This window comes from Rhinolophus ferrumequinum, chromosome X (genome assembly GCF_004115265.2).
Source record: "Rhinolophus ferrumequinum isolate MPI-CBG mRhiFer1 chromosome X, mRhiFer1_v1.p, whole genome shotgun sequence".
Classification (NCBI taxonomy): domain Eukaryota; kingdom Metazoa; phylum Chordata; class Mammalia; order Chiroptera; family Rhinolophidae; genus Rhinolophus; species Rhinolophus ferrumequinum.
Genome location: NC_046284.1, coordinates 28,365,794 through 28,380,958, shown reverse-complemented (window position 1 = coordinate 28,380,958; position 15,165 = coordinate 28,365,794). Strand labels below are relative to the sequence as shown.

General features: G+C 37.7%; 1 protein-coding gene across 1 annotated transcript in view; it reads right to left on the bottom strand.

Annotated features, from left to right (window-relative positions):
- Positions 1-1,134: 1,134 nt before the first annotated feature.
- The window catches only part of ACTRT1 (actin related protein T1), a 125,194-nt gene continuing 111,163 nt past the window's right edge, over positions 1,135-15,165 (bottom strand). The window contains 3 exon segments of the mRNA XM_033127222.1: positions 1,135-1,373; positions 1,376-2,108; positions 2,110-2,290. Coding sequence (XP_032983113.1) covers positions 1,135-1,373; positions 1,376-2,108; positions 2,110-2,290 — 1,153 coding nt within the window.

Genomic DNA, 15,165 nt, shown 5'->3' with positions numbered 1-15,165 from the left:
ACCATCTTTTTTATTTGTTCCCCCATCTAAAGGTTCTTAATTCCACCTATATAACCTCTCATTGAATTTTTCTCCACTAATTTGTGTAAACCCTATGGTATGTATCTTTGTGTACTTTTCTCCAACTGCTTATAATCATATGAAAATTTTCATTTACATATGTACATATAAATGTGCAGACATACATATATTTGGGAAAGCAGCAGTGCTTGTTTAGCAGAAAAAAATGGATTGTATTACAAAAACTACTCTGAATCTTTCATTTCTCTCCCCAAAATATTTTGGAAACAATAACATTAAATTAATGTGAAAAAAAATCATGTATGTGTAATTTATTCAACAATGTCTTTATTGATGACCATTAAATAATTTATCCCTAACAAAATGAGGCTATAAATATTATTTAAAGTTAAAAAAATAAATAGAGATGTTGATTCTGTTTCTATCTTGTTTTACTTTTTATTAAATTTATTGGGGTGACAATTGTTAGCAAAATTATATAGGTTGATTCTTAATACTCCAACTGGGAATAGGGACTCTGAGTTTAAAGAGCCTTAAAGAAATAGTGATTTTTATGCACATCTCTCTTCTTTGCCAAGGAAAACAGCTCCATTCTATTTAGCTGCCTTATCTCATAACAGAGTGTCCTGTTGTGTCCTATTGTTCTAATTAAGTAAAAGGGTTTGTTGAGCCCTAATAGCAGGGTAACATTCCTTCTGCTTAATCACTGCCCTCCCCTCTCCACAAATTGCCTGGTTACTCTGTCTCTTCTCAGGACCAGATCTATCAAAAATATCTAAGACAGTTGATTAAGATGAAGATTCCAGGGACCCTAATGAGTCAAACACTGAGCATCTGTTTTTACCACAAATCCTAAAGGGGTTACAGCCATAACACATAACCCATGGATTTCTCAGGAGAAAACTATTGAAAAGTTCCATGGGACAGGAAGGGTGGAATAAAACCACTTAAAAAGATTCACTACCTGGATCAGAAATTATTCTTATGCCAATAAAAATGAACTGAAACCCAAAATGCCATTATCACTTTTATTGAACACCACGGGAAGATTTCACCTTCAATCAGAGATCCTGTGATCTGACACTTCAAGCTGTCCTTTGTGCTTTGGATTCTTCAAAACCATCTTTTCTGTACGACATATTTTCCAAACTCCATGAAATCTGCAGATGTGATCCACATCTGCTTGAAACTGCTCAGGGAGGTCACAATGGAATCACCTATCCATGCAGAGAAACACCTATCAGGAGAAGCTGTGATCTTGATGGGAGTTCCTCTGGAAGCCAGCTGTTCCTGTTCTTTCATAAGTCTTTCCTCAAGCCCAGGGAAGAGAGTGGTGCCCCCAGACATTACAATTCTGCAAAGAGATTCTTCTGGATATCTGTGTCACACTTCATAATGCATTTGGCGACCATTTTTGAGAGTCCTGGGCTGTGGATACCCAACCAGTCAGGTGCAAACAGAATCTCAGGCACCTGGAATGGCAGGTGGCCAATGTAGATAACATTCCCATCTAGTAATTTGTATTCTCTCAAGACCTCCTTTGGCCTCTTATGTAGCTCCTTTTTTGGCTCCCAGGCCACATAGCGCAGCTTCTTTTTGATGTCATCCAGTAAGGCCTTCTTGAGTATGCAAGGGAAGTTTCTCCCACTAGCAAGGAGTAGCTGGGTGAGGTGCTCTATGATGTCCCTACCTGCCACAAACAGCTTGGTGATAGCATGAGGCAGGGAGTAACCATCAAAGATAGGGACAGTGCAAGTTATTCCTTCCCCATTCTCCACCACAAGTCCCGTGACAGAGGCAGAGGCATAGAGTACTACTACCGCATGGTTGGATAACTAGAAGGCAGGCACACTGAACGTCTCAAACATTACTTCTGCCATCTTTTCTCGAGTCTCTCTTGGGATCAAGGAGGGCTCTGTCATGAGTACAGGCTGTTGACAGGATTTTACTCCCAGCTTCCCCTTGAAAAGATACTTCCAGAGTTTCTCCATGTCATCCCATCCCGTCACCAGTCCACGATCAATGGGGTAGTGCAAATGCAAATCCTCATACATGTACAGGGCTTTCCCTCCCACAAAGTACTTTTTTCTGATAGGGTTCTGATAAAGACATGTTAAACTGAGGATGCCCCACGACAGACTTGATAGCATGACGGGGTACAATCTCTCCAGATAGGCCTGCTTTGCAGAGTCCTGACCCATTGTCAAAAATCACAGCTGGAATATCTAATATGTATGGGTTAAATATGTCTGTAGAGTGCTGTTGTGGACTTCAGCAAAGTAAAGAACATTTGGCCTCTGTGAGATAATAGGCACCTCTGGAAGCTCTAAAGCCACAGGATGCCAAAGTTCTCAGGTGGTTACTCAGGTGGAGCTAGCAGTCTGTCCCCAATCCCACAGAACACCTCATCCTCAACTCATGAATGCTACCCCCTTTAAGGCAGACCATGGCTTGCTGAGGCTATTTCAGTGATGATTACCCCTATGTAACAAAGTAAGCAAGGCAACAATTATCCTCAGAGAGTATCAGAGGGATTTGAAGGGGTGCGGTCTCTGAGACACCAGTACTCCTAGTATAGCAGGACATGAAACAGAGGAATGCAAAACATACCTATGGACAGCTTTCATAACTGTGAACCTGAGCAAAGTCCTAGCCTTAGCATCAAGTGAGTAATCCCAGGTGTGGGCTTGTCTCAGAAAAAAATGGCTTCTATGCTCAGCTGAGCTGCTGTTTGTGAGATGACATATATATATATATATATATATATATATATATATATATATATATATATATTTGATGACATATATATATATATATTTGACACACATATATATATTTATATATTTGATGACATATATATATATATATTTGATGACATATATATATATATATTTGACACACATATATATATTTGATGATATATATATTATATATAGATGATATAGATATGATATAGATATAGATATAGATAGATATAGATATAGATATCTATATAGATATAGATAGATAATTTTTTTTTTTTTTACTAAGGGGAGGAACTAAGCACCTGACACAGATTCAGGTTGGAGTGAGATGCCCATAATCCAGTTTCAGAGGTGCTCATAACACCCTTTCTTTCACTTTTCACTCCCTCCTTTTTAATAGCTTTATTGAGATAAAGTTCACATATAATACATTCACACATTTATAGTGTACATTTTCATGATTTCCTGTATATTCATTCATATCACAAACATCGCAGAATTCAAGTTTATAACATTTCCTCCATCTCAAAAATAAACTCTGTACCCTTTAGCTATCACCCTCTTCAGACTGTCCCCTGAGTCCTAAATCCCATTAATATAATTTCTGTCTCTACAGATTCATCTCCACTGTCTTTAAAAAATAAATATAAATGAAATCATAATATGTAGGCTTTTGTGTCTAGCTTCATTAATTTAGCATATTGGCTTCAAGGTTTTTCCATTGTTTGGATATAACATATTTTGTTTACGTATTCTACAGCATACCATATTTCACAGTTTTTATTTATAATTCTTATTTATTTCTATAACGTTGGTAGTAATATTCTCTCTACATATTTTTAAGTGTGTTTTACCAGGACTCATCAGCTCCAAGTCAAGTAGTTGCTTCAATCTAGTTGTGGAGGGTGCAGCTCACAGTGGCCCATGTGAGGACTGAACCAGCAATCTTGTCTTTAAGAGCACCACACTCTAACCAACTAAGCTAACTGGCCACCCCTCTTTCTACATTTTTTTAAATTTATTTTTAATTTATTGGGGTGACAATTGTTAGTAAAATTACATAGATTTCAGGTGTGCAATTCTGTATCACATCATCCATAAATCACACTGTGTGTTCACCACCCAGAGTCAGCTCCCCTTCCATCACCATATATTTGATCCCCCTCACCCTCATCTACATTTTTGAACTTTTTAAAAGAACCAGCTTTTGGTTTCATTTATTTCTTTATTTTCTATTCTCGATTTCAATAATTTCTGCACTATTCTTTATTATTTCATTCCTTCTGCTTGCTTTAGTTTGCTCTTTTCTTTTTCCAGTGTGATAATTTGGAAGGTTAGGATATAGATGTGATATATTTCTTCTTTTTAAATATAGATTGAGGTTTATTTTATTTGCCAACTTGGATAAGCTATTTTGCTCAGTTGTTTGGTCAAACATTAGTCTACTGGTACTGCGGAAGGATTTTGTAGATGTGATTAACATTTTAAAATTAGTCAACTTAAAGGAGATTAGCATCCTTAATATGGGTAAACCTTATCCAACTAGTAAAATGCCTTTAAAACAAAAACTGAAGTTTCTTAGAGAAGAAGGAATTATTCCTCAAGACAGTAATAGAAAACTTGCCTGAGTTTCTAGCCTGTTGGACTGCCCTACAGATTACAGACTCAAGACTGTAACATTGGGATGGTTAATTTATATGCAACTTGATTTAACTAAGGAATGTCAAGCGATTATGTAGAACGTTATTTCTGAGTGGGTAAATGAGTATATATCTAGGGGAGATTTGCATTTGAATTGGTATATTGAGTAAAGAATCAGCTTCTTTAATGCAAGTGGGCATCATTCAAACTGTTGAATAGAATAAAAAGGCAGGGGTAGGGCAAATTTACTCTCTGAAAATGGGTGTCTCTGGGACACCCATCTTCTCTCTCTTTTGGACATCAGACATGGACACCCCTGCTTCTTGGGCCTTCAGACTCAGACCAGGACTTTCACTATGGACTACTCTTGTTCTCAGGTATTCAGGTTTGGACTAGAACTATACAGTTTTCCCGAGCCTCCAGGTTACAAATGACAGTTGATAGGACTTCTCAGTGACGATAACTACATGAGGAAATCCCTCATGATAAATCTTTATCTATATATCTATTTATCTATCCAGCCAATTGATTTTGTTTCTCTGGAGAACCCTGAGTAATACAAATGTCAGCTCTTTCTTTTCCCCAGCTTTTATGAGGAATACTTAATACATAAAAATGCATATATTAAATATATACAACTTGATGAGTTTTGACACATGTATATACCTGTGATAACATTACCACAATCAAAGCAATAAACATATTCATCACCTCCAAAAGATTTATTGTGTCCTCTTGCTTGAGTATGTGTGTGTGTGTGTGTGTGTGTGTTAAGAATACTTAGCATAAGATCTACCCTCTTAAACAAGTGTTTAAGCGTACAGTATAGTATTGTTAACAATAGGTGATATTAATATCTTCTATGGCAGATATCTAGAACTTATATATACCCATTGAACAACATCTTTCCATTTCTACTGTGCAGATTATCAAATCACAGTTGAATACAGAAATAAAGAAAAATATATAAAACAGACAGAAAACAATAAAAAAGGAAATAAACACCTCTTTCTAACAAAAATTACTTCAAATATAAATGGATTAATTCTCTAATCAAAAGTAGCAGAATGGATAAAGAAGCAAGATCCAAACAAAAGAAAAAGAATGTCTAAAAGAGACTCACTTTAGCTTTAATGATATGCATAAACTGAAAGTGAAGAGATATGAAAAAAAAAAATCCATGTAAATGATAACCAAAAGAAAGTGTGTGTGTGGCTGGGGGGGCTATATATATATTTTAAAAATAGAGTTTAAATCAAAAACTGTCTTGAGGGACAAAGAAGGTCATATAATGATGAAAGTGTCAATTCATCAGGAATATAAAACAATTACAAATATATATGCACACAGCTTCAGAGTAGCTAATTATATAAAGTAAATGTCCTGAGAACTGAAGAGGGAAATAAGAACAATGCAGTAATAGTAGGAAACTTCATTACTCCACTATCAACAATGGATAGAACATCCAGACAGAAAATCAGTAGGCAAACAGTGGACTTAAACAAAACTATAGATCACATAAACCTAACAAACATATATAGAACATTGAATTTAACAATAGCAGAATACACATCATTGTCAAACACACATGGAATATTCTTCAATATAGATCATATGTTAGACCACAAAATAATTCTTAACAAATTTAAGATTTCAATTATATGAAGTATCTTTTCTGACTACAATGGTATAAAAATAGAAATCCAGAGGAAAATTGTAAAAGTCAAAAATATGTTGAAATGAAACTACAATGCTATACTCATAGATTGCTTACACACTCCCCAAATCATATGTTGAAACCTAATACCCAATATGATGGTATTTGGAGGTGGAGCCTTTGCGAAGTGATTAGGTTATGAGAGGAGAGCCCTTATGAATGGAATTACTACTCTTTTAAAAAGGTCCCCAGAGAGCTTCCTTGATCCTTCTATCATGTGAAGTCACAGTGAGATGATAGCCATCTATGAACCAGGAAGCAGATCCATACCAGTCACTGAATTAGTTGGTGCCTCGATTTTAGACTTCCCACCCTCCAGAACCGTGAGAAATAAATTTCTGTTGTTTATAAGCTATCTAGTTGATGGAATTTTTGTTATAGCAGTCTGAACAGAGTAAGATGAATACACTCCTGAACAACCAATGGGTTAAGGAAGGAATCACAAAGTAAATTAAAAAAAAAAATCTTGAAATAATCAGAGATGGAAACACAACTTATCAAAATTTATAGGATGCAGTGAAAGCAGTACTAAGAGGGAGGTTTACAATGATAAGTGTCTACATTAAGAAAGAATAAATATGGTCACCGATTGCCCTCCAATCCCCTCACCCTCCCCCCCACCCCCCACCCCTTCCGCCCATCTAGCAACCCTCAGTTTTTCCTCATTGTCTCCCAAACTGTTTCTGATTAGTTCATTCACTTATTCTTTTCTTTAGAATCCGCAAATAAGTGAGATCATATGGTACTTATCTTTCTCTGTCTGACTTATTTCACTTAACATAATGTTCTCTAGATCCATCCATGTTGTTGCAAATGGTAAGATTTCTTTCTTCTTTATGGCTGCATAATACTCCATTGTATAAATGTACCACAGTTTCTTAATCCAGTCATCTACCGAAGGGCATTTTGGTTGTTTCCATGTCTTAGCTATTGTGTATAGTGCTGCAATAAACATAGGGGTGCATAAAGATTTTTGAATTGAAGTTTTGGATTTCTCCGGATAGATACCTAGGAGTGGAATTACTGGATCATAAGGTAGTTCCATTTTCAGATTTTTGAGATACCTCCATACTGTTTTCCATAGCGGCTGCACCAATCTGCAATCCCACCAACAGTGCACAAGCGTTCCCTTTTCTCCACATCCGCGCCAGCACTTGCTGTTTGTTGATTTATTGATGATAGCCATTTTGACTGGGGTGAGGTGGTATCTCATTGTGGTTTTTATTTGCATTTCTCTGATGGTTAGTGAGGTTGAGCATTTCTTCATATGTCTGTTTGCCATCTGTATGTCCTTTTTAGAAAAATGTCTCTTCAAGTCCTCTGCCCATTTTTTAATTGGATCGTTTGTTTTTTTGGAGTTGAGTTGAGTGAGTTTTCCATAGATTTGTGATATTAATCCCTTATCAGATATATCATTGGCAAATATCTTTTCCCATTCAGTAGGGTCCCTTCTTGTTTTATTGATGGTTTCCTTTGCTGTGAAAAAACTTTTTACTTTGATATAATCCCATATGTTTATTTTTTTCTCTTAGTTCCCTCGAGCGAGGGTATATATCAGTAAAAATCTTACTCCGGGTAATGTCTGAGAAGTTTCTTCCTATATTTTCTTCTAGGTATTTTATGGTTTCAGATCTTACATTTAAGTCTTTAAGCCATTTTGAATTTATTTTTGTATATGGTGTAAGGAGGTGGTCCAACTTCATTTTTTTGCATGTGTCTGTCCAGGTTTCCCAGCACCATTTATTGAATAGACTGTCATTACTCCATCGTACATTCTTGCTTCCATTGTCGTAGATTAAATGGCCATATAGGCGTGGATTTATTTCTGGAGTCTCTATTCTGTTCCATTGATCTATGTGTCTCTTTTTATGCCAGTACCATGCTGTTTTGATTACTGTAGCCTTGTAGTATAGTTTGAAGTCAGGTATTGTTATACCTCCCACTTTGTTCTTATTTTTCAAGATTGCCTTTGCTATTCGGGGTTTTGGGGATCAAATGTATGGAGATGGAAGGGAGCTGACTATGGGTGGTGAACACACAATGTGATTTATGGATGATGTGATACAGAATTGCACACCTGAAATCTATGTAATTTTGCTGACAATTGTCACCCCAATAAATTAAAAATAAATTTAAAAAAAAGAAAGAATAAATAGCCTAACTTTAAAGCTCAAAGAGCTAAAAACTAAACCTATAGTTAGTAAATGAAAGAAAATAATAAAAATTAGAGCAGAAGAAAAGGAAATAGGAAAACAATAGAAAAGATCAATGAAAATAAGAGTTGGTTTTGCAAAATGTTTTAAAAATGGCAATTGTTTATTTAGATTAACTAATAAAAGGAGAGAAGACTCAAATAAATAAAATTAGTAATTTAATCATTATAACTTAATAAATATTTAAAATTAATAAATAAATGTATTGATAAATTTAATTAATAAATTATACACAGAAATTAAGAAGAGAAATTACAAATAAAACTGCAGAAATACAAATTATTATAAGAGAATACTATGAAAATTATTTGCCAGCAAATTGGAATATCTAGAAGAAATTTATAAATTCCTAGAAACGTACAACCTACCAAGAATGAGTCTATGAAAAAATAGAAAAATATGAACAGACCATTAATGAGTGTGGATATTGACTCAGCAATCGAAATCCTGTCAACAACAAAAAATAGGCCCAAAACAGATGGCTTCAATGGTGAATTCTACCAATCATTTGAAGAAGAATTAATGTGAAACTTTTGTGAACTATTCAAAAAAATTGAAGAGAACACTTCTAAACTTATTTTATAAGACCAGAATGACCCTGATATCAAAGTAAGACAAAGATACCTCCAGAAAAAGAAACTTGCAGGACCACAAAACTGATGAACATAGAAACAAAAATTTTCAACAAAATTCTAGCAAACTGAATTCAACAGAACTTTAAAAAGATCATACACCATAATCAAGTGGGATTTTACACTGGGATACAAGGAGGGTTCGACACATCAATAAATGTAGTATACCACATTAACAGAATGAATAAAAATCATATAGTCATCTCAATAGATACATAGAAATGTGAAAAAATTCAACTGCCTTTCACTATAAAAGACTCAAAAAGTAGTAATAGAATGAATGTACTTTAACATAGCAAAGATCATGTATGACAAGCCTGCCATTAACATCATAATCAAGGTAAAAAACTGAAAGCTCTTCTTCTAAGATTGGAAATAAGATAAGAATACTGTGACGGTAATTTTAAGACTTAAGTTTTATTTCATTTTTTTTGTTTCTTTTTAAAATTATTTTCAGGTGTACAAAGCAATGTAATAGTTAGAAATTTTAACCCTTCATAAAGTTATAACCCTCTCCCCCCAATCTACTACCCCTCTGACATCTGATATAGCCATTACAATACCATTGGCTATTTTTCCTAAGTTGTACTCCACATTCCGTGACTATATATACCTATATATTTAGTTATAGTTGACATTCAATATTATTCTACTTCAGCTTCAGGTCTGCACACTGGTCAGGCATCTACACAGTCTATGATGTGATCCTCCTGATAAGTCCAGTGCACATCTGGCACCTTACATGATCTTTACAACATTGTTGATTATATTCCCCATACTGTATTAATTACAAATTTGTAGTTCTTAATACCTTCACCTTTTTCACCCTGCCCCCAACCCCATTCCCATTTATCATCCTGATAGATCTAGTACCTGCCTGGTACCATACCTGGTTATTACAATATTATTGACTATATTTCTTATGCTATACATTGCATCCCCAAGACTACTGTATAACAACCAATTTGTACTTCTTAATCCCTTCCCTTTTCACCCATCTTTAATGCCCGTCCCATCTTAAAGAAGTCCCTCTAAGATTCCTTGTAATACTGGTTTGGTGGTGATTAATTCCTTCAGCATTTTCTTTTCTGGGAAGCTCCTTATCTGTCCTTCAATTCTAAATGACAGCCTTGCTGGGTAGAGCAATCTTGGTTGTATGTCGTTGCTTTTCATCACTTGAAATATTTCCTGCCACTCCCTTCTTGTCTGCAAAGTTTCTGCTGAGAAAACAACTGATAGCTGTATGGGAGCTCTGTTGTAACTAACTAACTGCTTTTCTTTTGCATACTCTTAGGACTCTCTCTTTGTATTTAATCTTTGACATTTTAATTATGATGTGTCTTGGTGTTGGCTTCTTTGGGTTTTTCTTATTTGGGACTCTCTGTGCTTTCTGGGCCTGTATGTTTATTTCCTTCACCAGGTTAGGAAAATTTTCTGCCATTACTTCTTCAAATAGGTTTTCAATACCTTGCTCTCTCTCTTCTCCTTCTGGTACCCCTATATTGCAAACATTGGTACGCTTGATATTAAACTCTCCTCATTTTTTTGGATTCTTCTTTCTTTTTGCTCTTCTGGTTAGGTGTTTTCTGCTACCTTGTCTTCTACATCACTGGTTGGATCCTCTGTTTCATCTAATCTACTGTTGATTCCCTGTAATATGTTCTTCATTTCTGTTGTTGTATCCTTTATATGTGACTTGTTCTTTTTTATGGTTTTCATCTCCATTTTTATGGTACCTATCTCTCTGTTGAAGTTCTCTCTGAGATCATTGAGCATTCTTATAACTAGTATTTGGAACTTCGCGTCTGATAGATTGCTTATTTCCATTTCACTTAGTTCTTTTTCTGGATCTTGGTTCTGTTCTTTTATTTGGGATATGTTTCTTTGTCTTCCCATTTTGGCTGTCTCCCTGTGTTTGTTTCTATGTATTAGGTAGGGTTGTTGTGTCTCCCAGACTTAGTAGAGTGGCCTTACGTAGTAGGTGTGCTGTTCAGTTCAGTGGCACAGTCTTTCTGGTCACCTGAGCCACACACTCCAGGGATATCCCTTGTGAGGGCTGTGTGCACCCTCCTCTTGTAGTTGAGCTTTGGTTGATAATTGCACATCAATGGGAGGGATTGACCCTTGGGCTCAATTGTTGTGAGGACTGGCCATGAGTACGGTAGAAGAGTTTTTGTGCAAGGAGCAGGATCTGCTTCAGCAGGACTCTGGGGTCTGCCCAATCTACCCCTTTGGTGTGTGGTACTTAAGGTGGCTGTATGATGCTCCAGTTAATTTTGAAGCTGGCCACTGGGTGCGCCTGCCCCAGTACCACCTGGGAGGGGATCTGCTGTAGGTCTACTTCATCCCGAGCTCGTGCCCCACCTGTGGCCACCCAGCAGGAGCCAGAAGGAAATCCACAGCACATCTACCCGTGCTGTGATTGGAAGTGCCTTAAGAGACCAAGCTGTGAACCAAGACCGGCTGTCACTAGTGCTGACTTAGGACTGCTCAACCAGAGCTACAACAGATGCTCAAGCAAATGCTGCTTGTCTGGGTTTTGCAAACCTTTGAGAGACCCTAGGAAAGCCTACATCTTGAGCCAAGGCAGGCAGACTGCATGAAAAAGCTACTGAAAGCAGCAAAGTTGGGTGGGCCAGGTCTCAAATTGCCAGGGCATGGCAAACAAATGGTGCAGACTCAGATATGGCAGCCACCTGCGTCTGTATGCAGGGAAGGGGGATGGCTCAGCAAAGAAACAGTGGCCTCCATCACCTCCCACATCCGGGAGGAACTGCCTCTCCAGCACCTGTCCCAAGCCAGACAACTCAATTCCCCACCATTTGTCCCTGCCTCCTCTCTAGCCATTGCCCTAGTGCTGGAGCTCAGAGCAAGTGATTCCATTGGTGGGTAAGTCCATGCACAGTCCCTTTAAGAGGAGGACCTGAAAGTACAGGTGTACTCATTCTCATTCAGTCACAATCTCGCCTTGTTTTCACAACCAAAAACTATGGGGATTTCTCTCCCCCACACTGGAACTCTGGCCTGGGGTGGGCTAGCATCTCTAACTCCTTTAGGGGACGTGGGGACCCCCACTGCCTTAATAGCCCTCCTGATCTTTAATGTTTGTACGAGGGTGTGTGACCAACCTGTTCCACGTCTCTGACATTCCTACCAGTCTGGAGGTTGCTTCTTCTGCATGTCTTTAGCTGAAAGGCTTCAGTTCAGCTTTGTTTTAGGTGATTCTCAGTGGTGGTGATTTTGTGGATCAGTTGTAATTTTGATATGGTTGTGAGAGAAAGTAAACATAGCACCTACCTACTGTGCCATCTTGGTTGTTCCTAAAACTTAAATTTTAAAATTGACTGAGCTAAGAGATGTCCAGATACCTGGTAAAACATTATTTCTGGATTTCTCTGTGATAATGATTTTTGAACAGATTAGCATTTGAAACCAACTGAGTAAACAAGATCCGTATTCATCAATGTGGGCTGATGCTATTTGATCCATTGTGGGCCTGAATAGAACAAGAAAAAAAGTGAAGGAAGGGTGAAATCTTGCTATCTTTGTGAGCTGAAATATATATTTTCTCATGGCCTTGAAGATGGGAGCTCCTGGTTCTCAGGCCTTAGGACTCTGGGACTTACACCATAAGCCCTCCTGGTTCTTGGACCTTTGTCTCAGTCTACATATTACGCTATTGGTTCCCTTGGTTCTCAGGCTTTCAGACTCTCATGGAATTATATAACCAGCTTCCCTGGTTCTCTAGCTTGCAGAGAGCAGATTGTTGGACTTCTCAGTCTTCATAATCAAGTGAGCCAATTCCAATAGTAAATAAATAAATAAATAAATTAATTAATTAATTATCTGGAGAACCCTTAACTAATACAGATGCCCACTTTTACCACTTCTATTCAACACAGAACTGAAAGTCCTACCCCGATCAATAAGCAAGAAAAATAAATCAAAATCATCCAAATTGAAAAGGAAAAAGTAAAAGTCTCCCTGTTTTTAGGTGATATCTACTTATACATAGACAACCCTAAGGATTATAAAAAAAACAAAAGCTGTAGAACTAATGAACATTTTCAGTAAAGTTGAAAGATGAAAAACAAAAAATTAACATACAAAAATCAGTTGTGTTTCTATACAATAACAACAAAGTATACCAAAAGCAAATTAAGAACACAATCCCATTTAGATTATTGAGGCTGACCAGCAGCCACAAATCAACGAAAAGCCCGAAAGGGGGAGTGGGAATGAACAAAGACACTCACACAAATGTTGATGATGCGATCGATCGGTCTCCAGTGATGCTGAAGCCCTGAGTTTACTCTCCTTCACCAATTTATACCATCAGAGTACATGCAGCTTAGCAGTTACAGAAATGCATTACATCATTGAACGTAAATTTTTAACTTTAACATAGACACTACAAATCACTAAAAGCTCCCCAAAGCAATTATCCCATAACAGAGCCTATCAATTATCCTGATAGCCATCAGTGATCTGTGTCCGAGAAACTGGCCATTCCCACCACATTCCTCAGCAACTTGTAAACATCCACCAGTTGCAGGCAAAGATAACAACTGAGCCAGTCTGCAAGGCTTCAGAATAACAAGAAATTATGGCTCCCCACAGATTATCAACACAATGAATAAAATACTTATAAGTAAACTTGAAGATGTGAAAGTTTATACACTGAAAGTAGCATGCATTTAAGAAAGAAATTTAAAAAGGCATATAAATGGGAAGATATCCCATGTTCATGGAATGCGAGATAATATTATTAAATATCCATACTACTTAAAGCAATCTACAGATTCAATGCTATTCCCATCAAAATTCCAATGGCATTTTTTTTATAGAAATAGAAAAAAAAAAAACCCTCTGAAATTCATATGGAACAAAAGACCCAGAATTTTCAAAGTGATTGTGACAAAGAACAAAGCTGGAGACTTTTAATTTCCTGATTTCAAATTATATTACAAACTTACTATATTCAAAGCAGTATGATACCAGCATAAAGACTGACTTATAGACCAATGGAACAGAATTAAGAAGCCAGTAATAAATGCACACATATAGAGTCACCCCTCAGTTCCCATGGGGGATTTGTTTTAGGACCACCTACAGATACGAAACTGCAGATGTCAAGACCCTTATGTAAAATGGTATGGTATTTTCATATAATATATATTGGAATATAGGCTACACAAAGGTATTCCTACATATCACTTCATTTGCATGGATTCAGTGTTGTGCTCAGCATGTGGTGAATTCAAGTTTTTCCTTTTGGAAGTTTATGGGAATTTTTAAAAAGCACTTTCTATCAGTAGTTGGTTGAATCGGCAGGTGCTAAACCAGCAGACATGAAGGGATGTCTGGATCTACAGTCAAATTATCTTTGACGGACGTCATCAAAATGGCAGCGTGAGGTGAGCCTCTGTAAAGCTCCCCTGGAATTTACAACTAATCAAAAAACAATTAACTCCACAAAGGACTCCCTGCACAGCAGAGAGGCAAGACAAAGAGGCCCACTACTGACTTCTCCTAAAGGTGGGTGAATCACACGAGCAGAGGAGGAGGGAAGGGAGAAGTGCGGAGACAAAGACACGCGGGCGCAAGACATAGACCTCGCTCAGTGCTCTGAGCTCACTGCATCCCGGAACTACCGCAGCTGCAGGAGAAGGAAGAACTTGGACTGCTATGGCTCTGTTTATGGCCCACAGGGCTGAGGGAGCAGCGTATAACACGGCTGAATGCAACGCTCACGGCAGAGACCTTGGAGAAAACGCTGAGGGAAGAAGGCTGAAAACAGTGGTTTAAGCCCTCACTGCCGAGCAGAGAACAGAAGCCTTAGGCACTGAGACTAGCCACCCCCTCCCTACCCTCCCAGAGCTCGCCCCGCCCCCACCTGCCCGGTGCTAGAAGGGGAACAGTATCAGTGTCAGATCAAAAGAACAGAATATTTGCTGTTCTGAGAACTGTGGACCACAAAGATTTGTAGCCCAACTAGTTCCGGCAAAGGGGAGGGAGCTGTGGAAGCAGGACCAGCTGTGGTGGTGGTCACCGCCATTGCTCTGGGACACCTCTCACAACTCACCCCTCCTCTGGCCCCACCTATCTGGTCAAATCCCTGCAGGAGTAAAGAGAACTGCTGAAACATATGGGCTCTGAATCAGGTGCAGGAAGAGCTTTTGAACTTCAAAAGCTCT